At 39.2% G+C, this 22,240-nt stretch overlaps 2 protein-coding genes across 2 annotated transcripts; both read left to right on the forward strand.

Annotated features, from left to right (window-relative positions):
- The first annotated feature begins 408 nt into the window (after positions 1–408).
- Positions 409–7,913, forward strand: lpla (lipoprotein lipase a). The gene is made up of 10 exons (XM_064331626.1): positions 409–676; positions 1,984–2,159; positions 2,464–2,643; positions 3,148–3,259; positions 3,620–3,853; positions 4,343–4,585; positions 5,625–5,745; positions 5,973–6,155; positions 6,248–6,355; positions 6,449–7,913. Exons 1-10 carry the CDS (start codon positions 583–585, stop codon positions 6,498–6,500), a joined length of 1,503 nt encoding a protein of 500 aa, XP_064187696.1. The 5' UTR covers positions 409–582; the 3' UTR covers positions 6,501–7,913.
- Positions 7,914–14,925: 7,012 nt separating this feature from the next.
- Positions 14,926–22,236, forward strand: LOC135252950 (lipoprotein lipase). Its single transcript, XM_064331628.1, has 10 exons — positions 14,926–15,208; positions 16,397–16,590; positions 16,959–17,138; positions 17,271–17,382; positions 18,009–18,242; positions 18,888–19,130; positions 19,279–19,399; positions 19,682–19,903; positions 20,029–20,124; positions 20,272–22,236. Exons 1-10 carry the CDS (start codon positions 15,109–15,111, stop codon positions 20,291–20,293), a joined length of 1,524 nt encoding a protein of 507 aa, XP_064187698.1. The 5' UTR covers positions 14,926–15,108; the 3' UTR covers positions 20,294–22,236.
- Positions 22,237–22,240: the final 4 nt, after the last annotated feature.

The following is a 22,240-nucleotide window of genomic DNA, read 5'->3' on the forward strand; positions in this document are numbered from 1 at the left end:
CATGGCAAGATATTCCAAAATTTGTGACTGCCTCTGTAAACAAGCCTCGGATAAAAAAAGATGCAGATTTTTTTGCAAGGCTGTGAACTATACATTATTTAAAAAGAAAAAAAAAAAAATTCCAGGATTCTGACGAAAACGAGATGGTGCGTCTCAAGTTTTATCCTATTATATACCATTTCTATTAATTAGTATCCAAATTATAATAGATAACGCGAAATATATTATTTCAAAGCAATAAAAATATGTTATTTGTTCAGTGCGGCAATTGCAGAGCTATCAGGGCAGAATGAATATTGCTTCTGTTGAATTACTTTGCAAGAGAATGTCCACGCCCAGTCCTTGCACTAGACCAATGGAGCAAGAGATATTTGCATGGAGTTCTAAGTTAAGCATAAAGCCACGTTTAGAGCGGCAAGTGTGGCAGACTTTACAAGAAATTTGAACCCTTGTGCAGTGATACCTAAGACTTCTTGACTGAAGCGCTTTTATTACAGTGGTCAGTCCGTTTGGATTAACAATAAAAATAAGCATTCACTTTTATTCTGGACTTGCGAGAGAAACTACTGAACCAACAATAATATGGGAAAACAAAATATATGGCTGCTGGTTATTTGGATATTTTTGGCCAAAAAGTGTACAAGCTTTTCAACTACCACTGAAGAAACTTTATTGAGTAAGTACATATTACTTGTAGTGCCATTTTACAATTGTTGATAATTATTGCATTTAAATATCGACTTGTCTTTTAAAAAGTTTTACTAATTCCCAAAAATATAATCGGAATAGTAAAGTAGAACTGGTAAGATTAAAGTGTCTGATGACCGAAGGTAACCCAAAGCAATAAGATTGCAATTGCAGACTATGGGTGCTTTTCTGATGTCTTTCCGTATAATAGAGATTATTAGTCCCTTAGAATTAGTCGGCTAAGCAAACAATGTGTTTTAAACGTTAATTGATTCATGTGTTTTAAAACTTTGTTTCCACATGTTCACGGACATAGTACCTAACTGAATTTTTTATCTCACCATGATCTATTTCACAACCTACCTTACTGTTTATACAAGTGCGCTGTTTTTGGTCTGCGCTACAAAAATATTTACAAGCGCATTTAGAGTGCAGCAAAATAACAGGTTGGATATATAATTTGTACAGTTACAATTTCATGAAATAATCCGGAGTGTTTATTTCCGTATGGTTTGTTTTGTCTGGTCAACATGCCGAACATGATCTATTATTTCTTCGTCACCATAAAACTTTAATCGCAGTTTATAGATGAATTTTGGTAAATAGGTGAATTGGCAATAGAGGGCGCAATTGCCCTTTTGAACATATTTGAAATCACAATGACACAACGAATCGGTAAAAATTGTTCAGTGAACTTGCATAATTTGAAAGGTTATTCAGAAAGCATCGTCATAATTTAGAATCTGGAACCACCCAACATTAGGGTACTTTAGAATTTATTTTTTATTGTTGAACTAATTTGCACCTCCTAGCCTATTCTTGTGAAATAAAGCAAGCATTTGTTTGTCACGTAAAACAATATGGTTATTCAGAGGCTTCAATAAAGATCTGACTCTAAGCAGATCCACTAATTATCATATTTTTGGCATCTTGTTTTCCTGTTGATTATTCACCCATCCAAATGAATGATCAGAGTCTGTGAACAAACCAGAGAAAACTGTTGTGTCAAACTTAAATCTCAGGTGCAGACCACTGGAATGCTGAGCATTAGAAATCCAGTGGTTATTCCTAATTTTGCAGATTAGAGGCAAAGTGTCCAGTTTTGACAGGTTTCAGTGGATCACTGGTAAACTTAGTTCTCTGAGCTCATTGCAAGCACCTTGTCTTATGTTTAAGGAGCAGTGCACTGTTGATAGAAGTACTGCGCTCCATCTGTTCATTCTTGATGTAGCTTCAAAAATGGAAAAAACTGTTTATGTTTGCAACAAAGTGATGGCATACATTTCACGTTTACAGGCAACACAACCGAGTGGATTACTGACTACAGTGACATAGAATCAAAGTTCTCGCTGCGAACGGCAGAGGACCCTGACGACGATCTTTGCTACATTGTGCCCGGACAGAAAAACACCATCACTGAGTGTGAATTCAATCTCGAGACACAGACCTTTGTGGTCATTCACGGATGGACGGTAAAACTATGTTTAATACAGCTGAAAACCGCTGAGCAAATAACAATGCCTGCCTAGTTGTTTTGAGCGGAAGCTCCTGAATACAAATGTCCCTTAGTTTTATACAGACAAACATTATTCGCATTGCTTGCAAATTTAACAGCTCTGCTTTTACTGCTTGCTTTGAGTGAGTCCATTGTCTTTAAATATAAAGAATCAGCTAATGATTTGTGCGTGTTTGGGAGCCCTGATACACTGATACAAAGTAAGACGTAATTTAAAAGGGCAGCGGATTAACTTTTATCACATGGTGCACTGTGCTCAGGTGACTGGGATGTATGAGAGCTGGGTTCCCAAACTGGTAGCCGCCCTGTACGACCGGGAGCCCAGCGCTAATGTCATCGTGGTGGATTGGCTGGAACGGGCATCGCAGCACTACCCCACCTCCGCTGCTTACACCAAGCTTGTGGGCCACGATGTGGGAAAATTTGTCAACTGGTTAGAGGTACGTGTAACTACTTGCCCTGTGAGACACTGAACTGTATTCCGCACTGTTAAGGTGTAATCACTCCTTTTACATTGACCATTGTTAAACCAGCCATAATACAGACAATGTTTTAAAAGATTGTACATGTAAGTTATATTTTCTGCCTGGATCAGACCTTTGCTACTCTTGTTCTTCATATTTCACTGAAATTAAATTATTGTTAAACGGGAGAACACTGCTGTATTGATGTAACCCAGATTGCTCCCAGTGCTGAAAATTCATTAGTCTGGGCTGTGCAGACAGCATAATATTATCTCAGGCCATGCTTCTAGATCATTCTGCTGCACAGCCACCAGTAGCGCACAAATGTACTGTCAGTGTGAAGGTTCAAAAGAATAATGTCAATGTCAAAGTGTGGATGGGACTCAACTTCAAAATCAAATTTCAAAAGACATATCACTTTCTTGTACTGAATGGCACCTATGAACATGCTTGTATTAAGTGGCACCCTTTGTCATGCAGCGCGAGGTGCATTACCCATGGGAAAAGCTTCACCTTCTGGGATACAGTCTTGGTGCCCATGTGGCTGGCATTGCAGGGCTTCTGACAAACCACAAGATCAACAGGATTACGGGTGAGTTGCCACTAACTGTACTCATTCAGCACCTTTTTCTGCTGCTGCAACCCAGATCTGGCAGATCTGTCACATCTATTTCATGCCAATCTGTGGGGGGTGTGTGGGGGGTGGGTTCCAAAAACATCAAAGGGCGTCTCATTACTGATTGCCCTTTTAAGCTTATTGGTTGACTTCTGGCCAGTCCGTGTGCACTGCAGCCTACTCATCTTGATAATCTTCCAGGCCTACCGAGAATACTGTAACGGCTTGCCAGGAAATCTGCAGACCAGTTGAATTCCAGTCAGGGCAGGGAGAGGCCTAACATGTCACTTCCAGATTTCCAAGAATTGCAGCAAATTCTCTTGCTTTCCCCATCAGGCCTGGATCCGGCAGGCCCTGGCTTTGAGTACGCGGACGAGCAGAGCACCCTGTCCCCCGATGACGCCATCTTCGTGGACGTCCTGCACACCAACACCAGAGGCTCCCCGGATCGCAGTATCGGGATCCAGAGGCCCGTGGGGCACGTGGACATCTACCCCAACGGGGGCACTTTCCAGCCAGGCTGCAACCTGCAGAACACCATGATGCTGATTGCTACTTCTGGCCTCCAGAGTACGTCGCGTCATCATCATCTCTGCACTCAGCCTCACGCCAGAACCTTTTCTGGTGTCTCTTGATCCGATAATAATCACGCAGCTCTGCAGTTTAGTGCAACACTATTTGGGTCTGCGTACACAAAATGTTTAACGTCTAGATTGTTGCGAAATGTTTTATCATGATTGTTTGTTTTATGTGACCTTGAGCCTCCTTTAATGCATGACGAGCTCCTGAAAATAAAAAATCTGCAAACATCGAAACAACTAAAATGGATCCACTGTTGCAGTACACAGTAAAATGTTCAGTGTTAATTCAACTCTAACAGTGTTAATTCAACTTTTAGCAGATAACATTTGATCCCAGTCTGGAATGTGGGACCAAATGTTATCTATTAAGCGTTGAATTAACACCGGACATTTTACCGCGTGTGATCGGAGAACTTCCGCATGCGGTGGCCATTTTGTGCAACGTAGTCATGGCTTCCCTCTCTGTGCCTCCCTGCAGACATGGACCAGATTGTGAAGTGCTCCCACGAGCGCTCCATCCACCTGTTCATCGACTCGCTGGTCAACAAGCAGCAGGAGAGCATGGCCTACCGATGCAGCTCCAAGGAGGCCTTCAACAAGGGCCTGTGCCTGAGCTGCCGCAAGAACCGCTGCAACAAAGTGGGCTACGGCATCCACAAGGTCCGCTCCCGCCGCAACGCCAAGATGTACATGAAGACCCGGGAGATAATGCCCTTCAAAGGTAAGGGAACGGCGGATCTTTGCCGGTGACTCACGGCTTTGCCACGGGACAGGTGCGGATGTTCTTGTTCTCCCCAGGCTTCTCTGGTGAATCTGGCGCCGTGGATAGCTGCAGAAAGCAATGAACATAGAAATGCTCTGAGCCAATGCTGGGCACACCTCCAGCGTCTCAAAACAATTTAGGAAGCCTTCCACATCTCAGTGGAATAGTTTGACTACAAGTAGCATGCAAATGCAATGCAGATGTGAAAGAATGGGTGCCTGTGGCTTTAATGGTGCCTTTCACCCATTGCTTAGGGACCTTTTTGGATGTTCGGGCATTTTCTTGATTAGAAATTATGTTATAAAGTAATTTACAAGGCTTTAATGGAGGATCAGTTATTTAATCTAACATGTGGAAATTGAGTCTAATCACAATATTTTTTGTCCACAATTTGATGTATTATTTAAATGGCTATTAGGATCAATTACATTACATTACATTACAGGCATTTAGCAGACACTCTTATCCAGAGCGACTTACACAACTTTTTTTCAATTAAATGTGTTGCATCATAAAAGGAAATAAATATAGCAATTTAAATTTCTGAAAAAAATTAGCTGCGTAGTTGAAGACTGAAATGTTGGCGTTATGATAACACCAGGATATTAGTGGAGGCATTCGGAATGCGGGCCTACGTTTAAAAAAATCATTAATGGGAAAAAAAAACTCACTGTACTGAGCAGACGAATCTGACAAGTTTCGGTTGTGTAAGGAGCTACTGTGATTTCAGTGCTGAGGCCTCACTGATTGCATTGTTGGGCTGCTTTAAGTCACTGGGCCTCACTTGTGCGATAATGGCCACATACCTTTTCCGCTTTGAGCTCTGTACAGACGGGGAATGTGTCTGTGCTGAACACGCTTGTGTTTCCAGCGCTTGTCCTCCTCAGATTTTATAAGCAGCTCAGCTTTCACTTTTGGACATAACTGCTTGTCTGTGAGTTCTTTCTAAAGGGTGCTTTCTATCTACCCCCCCCCCCCCACCCCCACCCCACCCCAGTTTTCCACTACCAGGTGAAGGTGCACTTCTTCAGCCAGGATAAACTGAGCTTCACAGAGCAGCCCCTGTTAGTGTCTCTATTTGGAACTGAGGGAGAAAAGGAGGACATTCCCTTCACCATGTAAGTTTCTGCAGCGACACTTCTGTGTTTTTACATTAAACACTGTGCCACGATATACGCCCGCAGGTATCTTCAGCTGTTTGTTTGTCTGTCAGTACGGATGAACCCATTGCCACTGAGGTCATAGCTGCTAGGTTTCTTACACTCTTTGTGATATTGTGAAACAATGGCGGGTCTGCAAACCTGTCTGAGTGGCTGTATGATCTTTTCCGTACCTGCCCTTGCAGGCCTTATCTGTACACCAACACAACCATCTCCTTCCTGTTGACCACTGATGTGGATATCGGGGAGCTGCTGATGGTGAAGATGAAATGGGAGAAGGACTCTTACTTCAGCCTGTCTGACTGGTGGGGGAACAAAAGTTTTCAGATCCGCAAGCTGCGAATCAAAGCTGGGGAGACTCAGGCCAAGTAGGTATCTGCAGGAGAGTGTGCTTACTGATGCACGTGTACGTCTCTTAGGATGCCTGAACCGTATTGCTTACATTCTGCTCTGATTCCAGGGTGATCTTCAGCTCTAAAGAGGGAGAGTTTGCGTACCTGGTGAGAGGAGGGAAAGAAGCGGTCTTTGTAAAATCTAAGGAGGAGAAAAGTAGCCAAAAAGAAGAAAGGTGAGTCTTGAATTTTAGCAGTGGGACAGATATAAGGAGTCACACTTTTGATGATGTGATTGCTTAATTGTCTGATGTTTTTCTTCCTTATAGGCTGCACAAACTGAAGATGAACGGTAGCCTCTTCAAGGGGAACTCTGAGTGAACAAGCCTCTGAAAATAAGATTGATCAAGTTCGATTGAGAACTTGAATATGTCTCTTCGTACTGTACGTTTTGTATCAGTGTTCTATCAAATAGCCATCTGTGTCTACTGCTTGCTTTGAATATTGATTTTCAAGCAGAAGCCTGTCTGTCTAAATCATTTCACAGGCCTTTTATGTTGGTCCACATCCAAGAACTTTATTCTTCTTTGTTTTGTAATGAAGGGCTTCAGTAAACACAAAACCAGGAGAGACAAGAGACTGGCACACATTGTCCTCTATAGTTCATTGATATTGTTTGCATGATAAATATCTGTAAACTACAAGTTCACTGGGATTCCTTTTATGGACTTTGTTGTGCCGTTTAGCTTGCGTGTTCTTGTTGCATTTATTTTTATTGAATACATAGATTGTTTCAATTAAATGTCATATATGCAATTCTTGAGATAAGTGAATTTTTTTTTCCAAATCTAAGATTACAATTTCATATTAATCGCAGAATGTAGAGAGGTATAATTTCGTACAAAGACCATGACTGTTGTCACACATGGTGCTCAACCTAGAGAACCCATAAGCACCGATAGAAAGCTGAGGCCTCCCAATTTACTGCTACTTGTATCACAGGGACCAAAGACAGTAGTTTCTGACAGAATCTGTTACATGAATTATTGTGTCACTATGATTTTGAGATTGTTGTTGAATGTTTATTAACCACTGTGCAAACCTATGAAATTCTGTTTGTTCTACTTTGCGTATGGTAATCATGATTGGCACAGGTCACTTTAAGGGCTCCGGTGCCCAGTCAGTATAGCTGAATGAACATCTAATGTGGAACCAACCAGATCATTTGAATTGGGATCAGGATCTGTATTCAGGGTCCTGGCAGGTTTAGGAAAATGGAAGCTCCAGGATATTGTTTAAACAATTCCTTTGATTAAAAAAACAAAAAAAAACTCTCACACACACACTCACATCAGACCTCTTACCTTTTCACCGCTGCTATGCACTGCTTTGCTTTTTGAGACATACCATTATGCTTTGTTACTGAAAGGTCAAACTGATGTTCCATGAAGAAAAGGGTTAGAGCCTTTTGCACACCTGAACAGGCTGCACTGCATAATAGTCACCACACATCTGAAGGCTATTTCATATTCTATTTATTGAATGTATATATGTGTATATTAAGCTGTAATATATTTTGGCGAGTTTCCAGTGCTGTCTATTTCTTTTACAGTGCTTATCATTTTTTTTTTTTTAACTGAGTGTATTGAGTAATGTGTGCAGCCAGAATAGACTACTACTAATAGATTTGTTTTGATGCAGTTTCAGTGCATTCATAATTGGATGATTTGCTCTGTAATGTGCTGCATGATAACATGGTATTTTAATAAACGCAGTGCTCAAGAAATTCAAAAACAGTCTTGTCATTGTTTGGTTTCTATTATTACTCCCTGTGAGTGGGGAGGGTGAGGGGAGAACTCATTATAAACACATTTGTTTCAATATTCATACATGTGTGTATAAATATCATCACAAGCAGCATGTGTTAAGGATTACAGTGATTGGATACTGTGAAATATTATCCATAATTTGTTCTATCAGTTGTGTGGGTATCACATAGGATGTGTAGGTAGTCATGTTGGTCATTAGTTGGTGCCTATGATTAATTCCACCCGTTTAGTTTAGAATCACTAATCAATGAAAAGAGTGTCTATTTCGATTAAGCTATTTAGTTTTTCTCTCCATACTAAGTTACTCTGGATAAGTAATCTACTCAGAAATGAAGTATGAAAAAGTGCCTATCAAAGTACAAATGCTTGTCACTGGGGTCGTACCCTATATGTGCATACATTTTTACCCCTAGCCAGCAATAGATAATTCATCTGTACCATTATTTGCTTATAAATGGTACTTATTAGTACCTAAATGGAACATTATTGCAGATTCAGGGTACAATTGGGAAATTCGTTCCCCAAAGAACAAGAGTGTACCTCTACTGTGTTTTTATTTCTAAGAGGGTAGCTATACTTTGTATTTACAAAAGGTTTACAATGGAACATTACTTTTTCTCAAGAACAATACATGTGGGCTTGAAAACATTTTCTGCTCTGTAGCCTATTAAATGGCAATACATTTTATATTTACCTTTTGGTTTCATTGGGAATATGTAACATGCTGCAGTTAATTGGTTTAATGAGGAACACATCTTCTCAATCATCCAGTTATTAAAGGACAGAAAATATAAACCGCAAAGGAACAAATGTGCTGTAATAGTCAAGAGGTTCTATTTTGCACATTCTTTAATCAGGATTAATTTGAAGAGAATAGCATTCTTCTATATAGACCAAACCATTATAACATTTCTCTTACATGGGTCCTTTATTAAGATTATTATTGAAGGCAATCCAGAAATTTCAACAAGCATGTCTACCAGAGATTTTAAAAATCCCTCAAGCAGGCCATAATATGTTGTACTGTAAGATAAAAGGAACTTCCTTTATAAACCTCCTGCATTGAGAATCTGAAGGACTTCTCTTGTATGATGTGTGAACTCAGATGCAACACAAATGAAATTAAATTAGATTTACTGAAACTGCAGTCACTATTGGACCCGTTTCTGGAACTGAAGAGGCATAAATAATAATATTTAATTAACATATTTTTACTCTCCGTGGACTGGCTCACTCAAGGTCACAGAGTCCAAATGTTACTTGTTTAAATATTCCATGTTCAGAGTATGATTTACCATATTTGTATTTGTGATGTGATACAATGCAAGACAGAAAGTTCCCAGATGGTACCGTGAAGCATTCTGCAAAATATCTTGCGAGATTTTTTTATACAGTATGATCATCACATGATATATTTGTTATGGTGCAAAATCTGCTGCATGAGTTGAGAGGGTTTATTGACCTACAGTAACTAATCACTGACAAACTGACATTTACTGTATTTATTTTGCCTTTAGTGTTTCTCCATATGAAGCAAGAATGGTAACTTCCCCTATGAGCTATAATAGAGAGCTGGTGTGTATGCAGGTATTTTGTCCCACAAATTTCCCTGGCATAGTTCATGCCATTGAACTGTGCCATTGCCAGATTGATCATAGGGTATACCACACCATAACATTTCATATTGATACACAAAATAGTTATCTGCCATTATAGTCAGCTGTCACAATACAGTCAGCTGCCATTCATGAATTGATCAGTAAATACAGAAAAATATTGGGCTAAATTTTAATAGGTAAATTTAATAATTAAGAGCAAAGTTGATATATAGTCTCTAAAAATCAGAAAACATTCCTCTCAAAATTGCTCAAATTATGAAATCATATTTAAAGAACCAATAGACCTTGTGCCCTCGAACATTTGCCCTGGAGATAGGCACACATAATTCTTGACGTTCACATTGCTCCTAACCTTTCCATTATTCACATTTTTTAATACAGATGCTTCATTGAGGGCCTAATGTTTCATATAGTCCTTTACTTAGTAAAGTAGTGCATTTTCTCAATATAAACTACAGGACTACTTCTTATATAATAGATTCTAACAGTATTAAAAAACAACTAGTAGGAGTTCATAATGTCAAAGGGTGATATGTGTACACACTACACACGTGACCTTTTAAATGTCCCGCTTGTACCCAAAGTTCTTGTAGTTGAGAAATGCTCTACAGAATATCTCCAGAGAACCCAGAAAGGCACGCAGAGCAATCAATAATTCTGAAATTTCTGACAGACCTCCTACGGATTAAAGAAAACACACCAGAAACGTGATGCCAGCCACTGTTTGCTAAAAATCTATTGAAATATAACACACAGACATGAGCAACAATATTTATTATATATGGACTTCTAGAACAGTATTTATTTGTAAAAACTTAAAAAAAAATAATAATAAATAAAATAATAAATAAATAAAATAAAAGTTTTTAAAATAGATTTTTTAAAATGATTATTATTATCTTGGTTGAATGTGTGTAAAGAGCTTAAATCACGCATTGTAAACAAAGAAGAGATGGAGATTGCCATGGGAACCAATCCCATGACTGAAGCTGAACACGCTTGTACCCTCTCCTTCCATGAAAACATTGAGTTAAAGGTTACGGATTAGCAACTCTGAACAATGACCTTGTTATGAATCTTGACCGGGGACATCACCACAAGGAAGTGAGCATATATTCCTGACTTTATGCAACTGCTGGAGCGATGTATGCTCAGAGGTATAAATCCAGCAGCAAATAATCATGACTGTTTTTACATTTGCTCGGGAAAAATGTGCTGGTACAGTATGTTATAGTTTCTCAGACCAGGGGGAAGGCTTGAGGAGCCAGGCATTATTGGAGGGGGGAAAACACACTTGGGTAGGCTGAGTTGCAAGCCTCAGTCTTTGCTTCTCCAGTGCCTTTGTAAAGGTGACAAGATACTGTGTGGCTTTCACAGTGCCAACCATAACCTGACAAGGGAAAAGTAAAACATTCATTTTCGGTCACATGACAAAGGTGAGAAAGCTGTATTTATGTTTACCCACTATGTATCCATTGACCCAGGCTTCCCTGTAATCTTAATATTCACCCATATGTTGAATGGGAAATGGAAATATTTTAAAAATAACAATAAATCCTATATGTAATGTAATAGCAACTGCAGCTACAGAGAATAAACATTTAACACGTTTTTAGAATTAAAAATCTCTGGATGAAAACATTCATATAAATTTGCCCATCCTACATTTAGCAAGGATATTAGATGTTCCAGATTGTAGATGTGTCGATGAAAACATGACAGTCGCCAACATCCTGTGTAACCCGGTTAAGTAAAGTCAAAATATCTCATATGCTTAGGTGTAAGGAGCATAACAGAGAATGGCAGAATTTTTTAAAATGTGAATGAGTGTGAAGGATTGATCACTGGAGTTTTAATTATCCGTTTTATGAGATTATTCCTTTAGGGGGATTTTTGTGCTGTAGTCCTGCAGTTCATAGGCAATACAATTAATCAAGCAATACTATTTAATCTGGGAACAGCAGGCCTCATTGATCTATCAATATGTATATACAAACCTAATATGCCAGTATTGTAAGACAGGAGGGAGACTCTTCCTTGCAGGGAAATAACTGCTCTTGTTAGGTCATTTGGGTTACAGATGCAGATAAAGATGCAGCCTTTACAATTTAATTATCCTTTACATTGAATGAATGAATGGATGAATTAAACATTGCATTCATATAGCACATTTCCAGAAGTCAAAATTGCTTTTTCACGATGAGGGGGAACTCACCGCACCCAACACCAATGTATAGCACACACCTGGGTGATTCATGGCAGCCATTTTATGCCATATCACTCACCGCACATCAGCTGCGGTGGAGAGGGAATTAACAATATTTACCCAAATAAATCAGTGATTGATTAGGTGGTAGGCCAGTAGAGCCAAGTTGAGAATTTAGCCAGGACATTTGGGAAGCCCCTACTCTTTGTATGAGCATGACATGGTCTTTAATTACCACAGGAAGTCATGACCTTGGTTAATGATTTATCCAGCATCAGAGACACATCTCCTACAGCACAGCATCCCTGTCACTGCCCTGGGGCAGACTTGACCAGATGGAAGATAGCCCCCTGCTGGTCTACAAACACCACTTCCAGCAGCAACTTAGTTTTCCCAGGAGGTTTCCCATCCAAGCACTAACCAAGCCCATGCTTGCTGACCTTCAGCCATTCAGCCAGAGCGGGGTGCATGGTGGCATGGCTGCCAGCATTTGCTTCAGCAGCTGCATTAATTCAGGAATATGTGCACACTTCCTTGTGGTGATATCCCTGAAAGAGTCACCTTCCTGTTTTACGATGTGTGGCACATTAGCAAATTTACACTTTGAGTGGGTTTGTGGGACGAGCTGGGTCCTAAATAAGGCTGTTTACATCAAAAGCAGGATAATCTTCCAAAAGAATCTGCAGTGTTAAAATGTTTATTCCCGTTTCTAGTTGATCAGCTCTCTGGCAGGCCAAAGACAAAACTGCAATTAACAAAATTGTGCTTAGATTTCCAGATACTACAAGCAACTCATAAAATATGCTTCAGTGGCTGACTGAAGAAGAAATTTAGGAGTACTAAGTACATTTACATTTTAACAAACTATGTATAATCCACCCAATAGATTAGGCAGGGCTGTCCTAAAATATTACTATTGCTTAGTCTAGAGCATTGTGCATACCACTGTTGCAACTACCACATGATACATTGTACCATGAATTCCAATGCTTTCCACTTTTCCTGTCTAATTCCTTAAATTATCAGGTCTCTGCAATCATTATTGTTTCACAGGCTGCAGTTGTAACATAATCTCATGTGCTGTGCTGGGCCATACAAGCTGCTGCACTTGCCGGTAACATTCCAGGCTGTGAGCATGTGACCTTAGCAGGTGACAGTATTCTTAGCCCCACACAGAGTTCATACAAGAACGTCTCACATAACAGAATCAGAAACAGTGTCATGCTTGTTTCCATTACCAGTCCCGCACCCTTCTACCTCTTGGCTGCTTCAACCACGAATATATATCTGCTGGTCAGGTGTTGACTTCATAATTGGCTGGGCGAAGCAAAAGATGAACAGAGGTAATAAAGTGCCTCAAAGTCCACGAAAATCACTGAACTGTAGATTATGCATAAATTATTATTTATTTTATCATAAATAAAATAAAACAGACATCACCTTCAATAATTCCAAGACTCTGCTTAGCTCACTGAAGCCAATAAGTGCAGCTGTATTTGCCTTTTTTTATCCACATGCACATTTGGGATAAGTTGTGTGGTTGTAATAAGCTTAGCTATGTTTGGTTTACAGAGCACAACAACACTGTACCAAATTACAATCATAAAACAACTTGCCAAGAGAGGTCTAAAAATGATTCCGACCCGCAAACACCAAAACGGTCCAGCTGGAATATATTCACCTACGTAGACTGTCTGAACCATTGCCAGAAACAAGGACAGGGACAACAAGGACTGGACGTTTCTATTGGGTCACGCTATGTTCCGCAGACATTGTGTTCCAATCATTTTTGAATATTCTTAGTAAACTTTATTAACCCCTTTTCAGATGAAAACATGATATCGAGGTAAGAATAAAGCGTCATTGCTTAAAGATGCAACCTAACTGCCACTTTAAAAATAATTAAATAATTTATTATCCATCAACAATTTCATTCACTCTTATTGCGTAACTGTAACTGAAGTTGCGCCACGACTTTACTTGTAACTCACTGGACAGACGAATGTTAAATTCCATAAACGCGACAAACATCAAAACTGTTGTTGCTTTTTTAAAGCAAAGGATGAAGTGCTTTGAACATAAAATGCATTTCAGCCTTTGATTTCTTGTTGTGTGAAATCAGAACAAATGTTCATTAACTGATGGGCTTAACAAACCCTGGCTAAAATACTGGTTTTTCACTGTTGGGAAGAGTTGGTGCATAAATTCAACTGAAAATGAGGTTCTACTGTAAATATTTTGTTTGCAGTGAAAGGGTGAAAAAGTCCAGTAACGTGCAGATGTTTCAAGCTATGCTCTTGGACATGTAGTTGTCCATTGCCTTGTAATTCCTGGCAAAATTAAAATATTTAGGACCTTAGACGCTGGGTTTCACAACTTGAAGACTAGGCTAATCCTTTGCTTTGCATTGTTTCTCTTCCAATGGCTACTGTTGCAAAACAAAACTTGCACATGACTATGAAGAGAACAAGAATGGTAATGCATATATGTAATTGTAAAACTGGCGAACTTATTTACACATACACACAAAATAAATACATAAAATAAAATGAATAGAAAATATTGAAAGCAACATTTCACTGTATTTTTTACTGGTTACGACTCCGTGCTTCCAATGAGACACAAAGGACAAACTGTTGCCTCATAATGTAAGTAAAGCTTGTGGTCATCAAACAGTGACTTTCCATTGTTGAATAGTTTGTCATTCATTAGTAGAAACTAGCAAAAATAATAATTCCAATGGAATCATTATTATTGACGATTACTTGGATGAGATTTCACAATGAATTTACAGAGTATCTTGTACATATACATTTATTTAAAAACTTGACGACGAGAAAAGGTGAATTGCAGATTGTAGCTAGCGGGCTACAAAATGGTAAGTGCTGTGACCGTCACGTATAGCCTTCTTCATTGTTTCCATGCTGTGACAAGCACAGCATTTAAGGACGGTATTTCATTTTTGCAACATTATAAATGCTGAAAACGTAGTTATTCAAATCAGTATTTGTTTAAAAGAGGTGCTTAAAAGTGCTTAAAGTATTAAGACTAATTTTATCAGGCGCTTTCATACAACTGGTTCGCCTCCCGTATACGGCAGCCAATGAGACAACCGATAGAGCCAAAGAGGTACTATTTAAGAAGTGTTCAGAATGAAGTAGCTCAGATAACAACTCTGGAAACTGAAAGGGTGGAGACTGGGACTAAATAGTGTTAGGGGAAAGACTCTGTCATATATTCAGTTTGTTCTAAGTTATATTCCCCTCAGTTATAAAAAAATAAAATAAAATACACAGGGTGTCAATAATATTGAATTCTAATATTTCGAAGAAGACATGAAAAGGGGGGCATACCAATATTTGTTCTTGTTTGTCACAAGTTTATCGGTGTTCCCTGTAACTCCTTTGGAAGAAGAGCTCTCAAATTCTCTCTTTGGTAAGTTTGCAATAGTTTATTAATTTTATGCAGTAATTTATATTGTCCGAGTCTACAAATAAGTATAATTTCGTTGCTTTTTTCTTGATAGTGGCTATAGTTATCTTTCACATAAAAAAGCTCGTTGTCTAATTTTCGCCGCAGTGTTGCACATTGAATATGCTACCATTTGTTTTGCGAGGTTCAACTAATGATGCTGCAGAAGCAAGTTTCTCGTCAGATGCATGCATATTGGATTTTGAACAGAACGCAATGTGTGTTAAATTGCAGTGTAAGGAGGGAATTCCGCCATTGATCAATTGAATAAAATGCGGATATTCCGTTGACGTGTCAGCAATAGCTACTGAGATATTTTAGGGAAAAAAATTTCTTGGGCGGCTCAGACGTTCGTGTTTTGTTTGCGCGAAGGTAACTGCACTTGCAATGTTTCCTCTTTAAAGAATGTCCGTTGAAGCCTTAGTGTTCATAAACTCTGATTGAAACTGTGGGATATGCTATATATGTAATTATATTATATAGTGCATGCAATATTTTACCTTTACAGCTCTCTTTGTGGTCTGATATTACTAGTCTGATATGTCGATGGCCAAAACCGATCGTTGTCGTTTCCGAATAGTCTACTACTATTCATTACTACTACTACTACTAATAATAATAATAATAATAATGACTTAAAACACAAATACTTATCTGTAATCACAAGTTAAATTTAATTGTCTTCCAATGGTTCTTGGAAAGAAAGGGGGAAAAAGAATTATATGTTTAGGTTTATGACAACAATCCAGCTGACTTTCTGTTGGTTGTATTGGGGGGGGGCGGGGGGAGAGAAAGTATGTGTGGGTGTGGGTGTCTGTGAAAACTCCACCGCTCAGGAGTTCCCTTGTGAAAGTGGAACAAAGCTGGGAAAAGTGTCCCCTACAATAGGGCCTGCTTGACCGACTGAACTCGAGTAACCCCTGTGGGTGCAATCACAGGGGTGCCCATGCAGTCAAGCATTCTCCGACAGCATCAGTCAGCTAGTATAATCCATTATCGCATTTACACACATTAATGTACAGTTTGAAGTAAAGAAAATAAATATATACATGGTAAGGACAATTCAAAAGAACTAAGCAAACTATTTGGCCCTGTAAATAAAAGTAACTTGCGACCAACATTCAAAATTTTTCATAAAATTTCCTTTACCAGATAATTTTTTGGAACCAATAAAGGGCTTGTTTAACAAGAAGGATGGAAGCAGTGCCTATGCAAAGTTCTCCCTGCGGAAGCCTTCTGATCCAGATGAGGATGTTTGCTATATTGTGCCTGGAAGTCCAGAGTCCCTCAGTGACTGCCAGTTCAACACCACCTCTAAGACCTTTCTGGTGATCCATGGATGGACGGTAAATAGAAATGCAGTACATGCTGTTCAAAATATGTAGTGCGGGGGTGGGCGGGTGCTGCGGGGTGATGAGGGCTTGGATTAATGTGAGGGGGGCTGTTGTTTCGGTGGAGTGGCGGTGGGGGGAGGGTCAGTTGGCTATTGAATGGGAAGTTATGAAAATCAATTTTTAAAAAATGTTTCCCAAAAATATAGATAGTACTTTGTTTTTTCTTGCCGTTAAGAGATTATCTCCAGCCACCATTAATAAGTGTTAGTAGTGTTGATTTTTAAATTGTGTATTGACTCAGTGGGTTTAAACAGATGCACACTAAAACTGAGAACATGCCATAGGATGTACTACAACGGTCTCTCTCTCCCTGTTGCCAGGTGAGCGGAATGTTTGAGAGCTGGGTCGCCAAGCTTGTGGCTGCACTGTACGAGAGAGAACACAGCGCCAATGTCATCGTAGTGGACTGGCTCAACACAGCACAGAATCATTATATTGTGGCTGCTCAAAACACCAAGATGGTGGGACATGATGTTGCACACTTTATTGACTGGATACAGGTTTGTATTCTTAAAGAACACTCTAATAAAATTTTAATGCTTCATTTAATCTTATTTTTTTATTTGTTTGTTTTTGGAAGGGAGCAGCAAAGAAAAATATAATCATTTCAATTCTTTCTTTTTTAAAAAAAGGAGACCACAAATGTCACTCTTGAGAATCTTCACCTCATTGGCTACAGTCTGGGGGCCCATGTAGCTGGGTTTGCTGGAAGTCATGCTTCCAACAAAGTTGGGAGAATAACTGGTGAGTGTTACTCCTTCCAGAAAGTTCTGTACTGTTGAGCTTTAAGGAAGTTTTTCTTAGGCACAAGCAATGTGCACACGCCCTAGCTGGACTTATCAGCTATGTGACAACCTTGAATGCCCGTCTTGTGAAATGTATGCTTTAAACCAGGGTAATATAGTGACTCCGCTGGTCAGATGACATGAATAAGGCATACATTTTTCCATAAATTCACGAATTCATGAATTCTTAGTTGACTACCATGTGGCACAAACCTGAAAATCTGTGAATGTGTTTTAGTTTCTTTTTTTGTTAGTTTTTTTGTATTTGTCTGATTTTTTAGATATATGCGGCCTATGTCCAATTTTATTAATGAAATCACTGCTACTGATGGTTTGTAAATTCCAATCTCAATTAATTATCTCAATTAATCACACTTTTGTTGCCAGACTTATTTGAACAAAGCATGTGCGATTTAAAGTGTGATTGAACATACTACAGAATGTACGTTTATACCGTTTCTAAATTGCACTGCACTGAACTGCACTGTGCGTCTTCAAAAATGTACTTAGATGAATATGTCATGGCAGTTGAAAAAGCTGAGCTGAATCCTGCCAGTGCACTCATTGAGTTTGGGTTCGGTGCAGGCCTGGATCCTGCTGGACCTGACTTTGAAGGGGCTCACGCTCATCACCGCCTCTCCCCGGATGATGCCCATTTCGTGGACGTGCTCCACACCTTCACCCGCGGCTCCCTGGGCCTTAGCATCGGTATCCAGCAGCCAGTGGGACACGTGGATATTTACCCAAATGGAGGCAGTTTCCAGCCTGGCTGCAACCTACGTGGAGCTCTGGAGAAAATAGCTAATTTTGGGATTCTGGGTGAGTGTTACCCACAAGCAGCTGGTTGGTTAGCGTTTAAGAATCCATGGTTTTTAATTTTACATCATGTATGAAATACAGTAAGTTAACATTTACTGATAAAACAAGTATGTTATTTTTGCCTTATTATAGAACATACTATTCTATAATAAGGCAATATTTCTGCTCTAGTTTTCTCAGCTGGTCAAAAAGAAAGAATCCATCAGTCTTGCTTGCGCACTGGGAGGTTGACAGCTTGCATAACCACTGTAACACAAATACTTTTCTGACGTTGCAGCAAAGAATTGTGGAACGATCATACTGTGCTTGAATTTATCGCGCGCATTGCTGAGACAACCTCGTGGCCTCTTACTTAAGCTATGGCACAGATCCAAACAATCATGCCATTCAAATTTGAGTGCAACAGCAGGCTAATCACATGCTTGGACAAGATCTGTCATTAGGGTTTAATTGAAAGCCCTCCAAAAGGAACTCCACGCTGATGCCGTAAACGCAGCATATATGTTCAACAGGAGCCACTGCTTATGTTAAGAATTCTGGCCCATTAATTTTGTAGAGGCACGCCTCCTTTGGCTGTATTTTGGATTTCCTGCTGTGGCCTTGTGTTCTAACGGAAGGTTCCTTTATTTTTGTGTCTGCCCACAGCCATGACCGATGCAATAAAGTGTGAGCATGAGAGATCCATCCATCTGTTCATTGATTCACTGCTGAACGAGCAGGAGGCGAGCCAGGCATACAGCTGCGGGAGCAGTGACATGTTCGACCGTGGTGTCTGCCTGAGCTGCAAGAAGAACCGCTGCAGCACTGTGGGATATGATGTCAGCAGGGTTCGCAAGGCTCGCAGTGCCAAGATGTTCACCAAAACCCGAGCCACCATGCCCTTCCGAGGTAGGGTCACTCGCTCTTTCTGGAGTTACAAATGTCAGTGAGATTCCATAGCTGCAAAACTGGAGCATGACCAGAAATAAGTCACCCCTTCTGTTTAGTAAACTGATGGCTTACTCGTGGTGTGATCTTGTGTTATTTAACCAAACAGTATACCACTACCAGCTGAAGATGCACTTCTCCAGTAAGGTGAACCAGTCTGAGATGGAGCCGTCACTGACAGTGTCTCTTTATGGAACTAAAGGAGATGCTGAGGACCTTCAGCTGAACATGTGAGGACCTTCAATCCATTGGCATTAATGCCACCTCTTCACAACTGACTTTTCCAAAGTAACAGACATTTTCACACATTCAGAAAATGCTTACCAGAGTGATTGGATGCTGCCTTTATCATTGTAGGTCTTCTATATGTCCTACAACCCTTACAGCTGGAAACAATATTGTTGTAACACTTGAAATTTTAATGTTATTTGTGTTGAGCATATATTATTTGACATCTGTGATGTTGTTATTTGCATTAATGAATGTGCCTGTATGGATATTCTCTTTGGCAGAAAAGAGAAGATTTCAACCAACAAGACCCTTTCCTTCCTTCTGGTCACTGAGAAGGACATTGGAGAACTTCTGATGATCAAATTTAAGTGGGAGGAGTCCAGTAGCTGGTCCACCTCCTCTCTGCTAAACATGGTGTCCTCTTGGTGGTCCAGTGACTCTAGCGCCAACTCTGACGTGGAGGTCCACAAGATCCGTGTTAAAGTTGGGGAGACACAGAAGAAGTGAGTAAAGCATTCTGATAGGTTTAATAAATAAACGGAAGGATATATTGGTAGATAATCGTTTTAAAAGAGCTGGACAACATGCCAAAATAAATATGCAAAATATATTGTTTGTTTCTTCCTAGGACCGTCTTTTGTATCAAAAGTCCTCAAGCACTCAATTTGGCACAGGAAGTCACCTTTGTGAAGTGCATGGACGAGTGGAAGAGCCCCTCAAAAAGGTAAATGTGTAGAGATCCAGGAGTCCTGGCCAGTGTATCAATCTGAATTTCTACATTTGGCCACTGAATCCACCTGCACATTTTTAACTGGCTAAACTAACCAAAACCAATTGGCTGATGTTTTTATTTGCACACTCTTTGTTTTAGGCATGTCCCGAAGAAACACTGAGTTTGAGACTAAAGATCTGCTGTGGACCAACTGTCACCTCTCTCTGAAAAAGCACTTGGAAAATTATCTTGCCAGCTGTAATGAATGTTTTGAATGCAATATCTCAACTAAAAGGCAAAGTACACACTGTTATGTATATAATGTAAAGCAATATTTTGAATATGTAAATATGTAAATAATATGTTTATAAGCACTGCTTTTTGAGCCATACTCTACTCAGATTCAGCTCATTGTTATGCAGCTGGTAACCCAAAGAGTCTTTTACACAAAGTCAATGGTGTTTATTGAAGTTGTAGAACATTGTTACATTAAGGTTTTGTTTAGGAAACTATGGGACAGGGTGCCCTAGAGCCCTAGATGCAATATGATACTTTGGACTATTTATTCAAAATAGTGACATGCAGTATTTAGTGTCAGTGGGACCGTGAGCTGAATAACTTTCTGCATTATGCAGTGACACGTGTATGTGTGTATACCTACACATTACACGGCTGTGACAAGGACAGCAGACCTCATTTAACAGAGCCAGAAAGTGGTAGAAACTGATTCGGCCTTTGTTGGATCAGGGCTAAACTGCTGTCCCTTCCCTTTTCCTGGCTTTGTGTGTGTAGTGAACTGAAAGAGCATTCACCGTTGTCTGCCTCACTTTTGTGGGTTAAGGTTCTGACAGAGTGTGCCTTAAAATGTCTGGCAGCAGTATAGATGTGAGCTGCAATCAGTACTTAAGCCGTCTTAACTGATGTTTAAATTGCTGCTGTTTCGATGATCATTTCTATTGTACATTTTGACATGTCATTTTTTAGAATAATCCGATATGTGAATTGAAAGGCATTTAAAACGTAAAGTCTAGACATATCTGAAGTTTATTTATTCAAGCACTTGAGTTAAAATGAACGCTCTTTATTTTTATATGACTTAGTTATATAAAATACATTTCGTTAAGGTCAATGTATATTACTTCTGTGTAAAAAGAGTGAAAATGGTAGCCTTAATGCTATTGCTGATGATGAGGACATTGCAGTCTTTATTGCAACTCCAACTAAAAGTACATCTGAATGTACCTAAATGGATGAAATGGCAGATTTTCATGAATGTTTCAGAAAAGAAGCAATGAATGGCCAAGATTTTTCTCTTTTGTGTATCCCCCAATATGAACCTTTTTTTGTTGCCAGGCAGAAATATAATTCCACTGTGATGACTGACAAACATCAACCCCAAAAATGACAACTTTCCTGTTTGCTGTAGCCCCGTACGTTAATTTGTATTCACACTTCCTTCCACTTTGGATTGGTTGCTATATTTTACTAGTTTTTACTTTACTTTTAGTTGGAAATGAATAATGTATTGGAAATATTGTGAAAAGAAAGGTATATTATAAGGCGGCCTAATAGGTCACATTGCTTATATACATTGTATCTATTGGTAGAAAAGTTACCAACTTTCACAAGAATTGTGCATGTGAACTTGGATTATGATCACTCGTAAACTCTCTAAACAGAGTTTGAGAAATAAATAAAAGCTGTGAGGTTCATATATGATGTGGAAGCCTTGTTTTTCAGGAATCACTTGAAAGAAGTGGAAGCTCAGTGCCTCAATTAGTCCTTGTATGTAAATGTTATATAAAACAGTACTGTAATGTTTCTTTGTCATATCAGTTCCTATCATCTCCATTCAACTTGTAGAAGATGGTAAAAATGCAAGTGTTGTATTATGCGTTGTTATGTTTTTGTACTGGGCAAAAATGTCACAAAGAACCAGTTATTCAGTTGCAAGATATGTGTTAATACCATGTATTGACAATGATGTAAAACCTAATGGTACATATTGTTTATATATTCTTGGTGGGATGGACTTAATCTAAAAAAAGCAATAGACATAGTTTAATGGTCATGTATATAATTGTAAATATGTACATGTATTTTAATAAAAATCTTTGAATCCAAGTGC

This window comes from Anguilla rostrata, chromosome 4 (assembly GCF_018555375.3).
Source record: "Anguilla rostrata isolate EN2019 chromosome 4, ASM1855537v3, whole genome shotgun sequence".
NCBI lineage: Eukaryota > Metazoa > Chordata > Actinopteri > Anguilliformes > Anguillidae > Anguilla > Anguilla rostrata.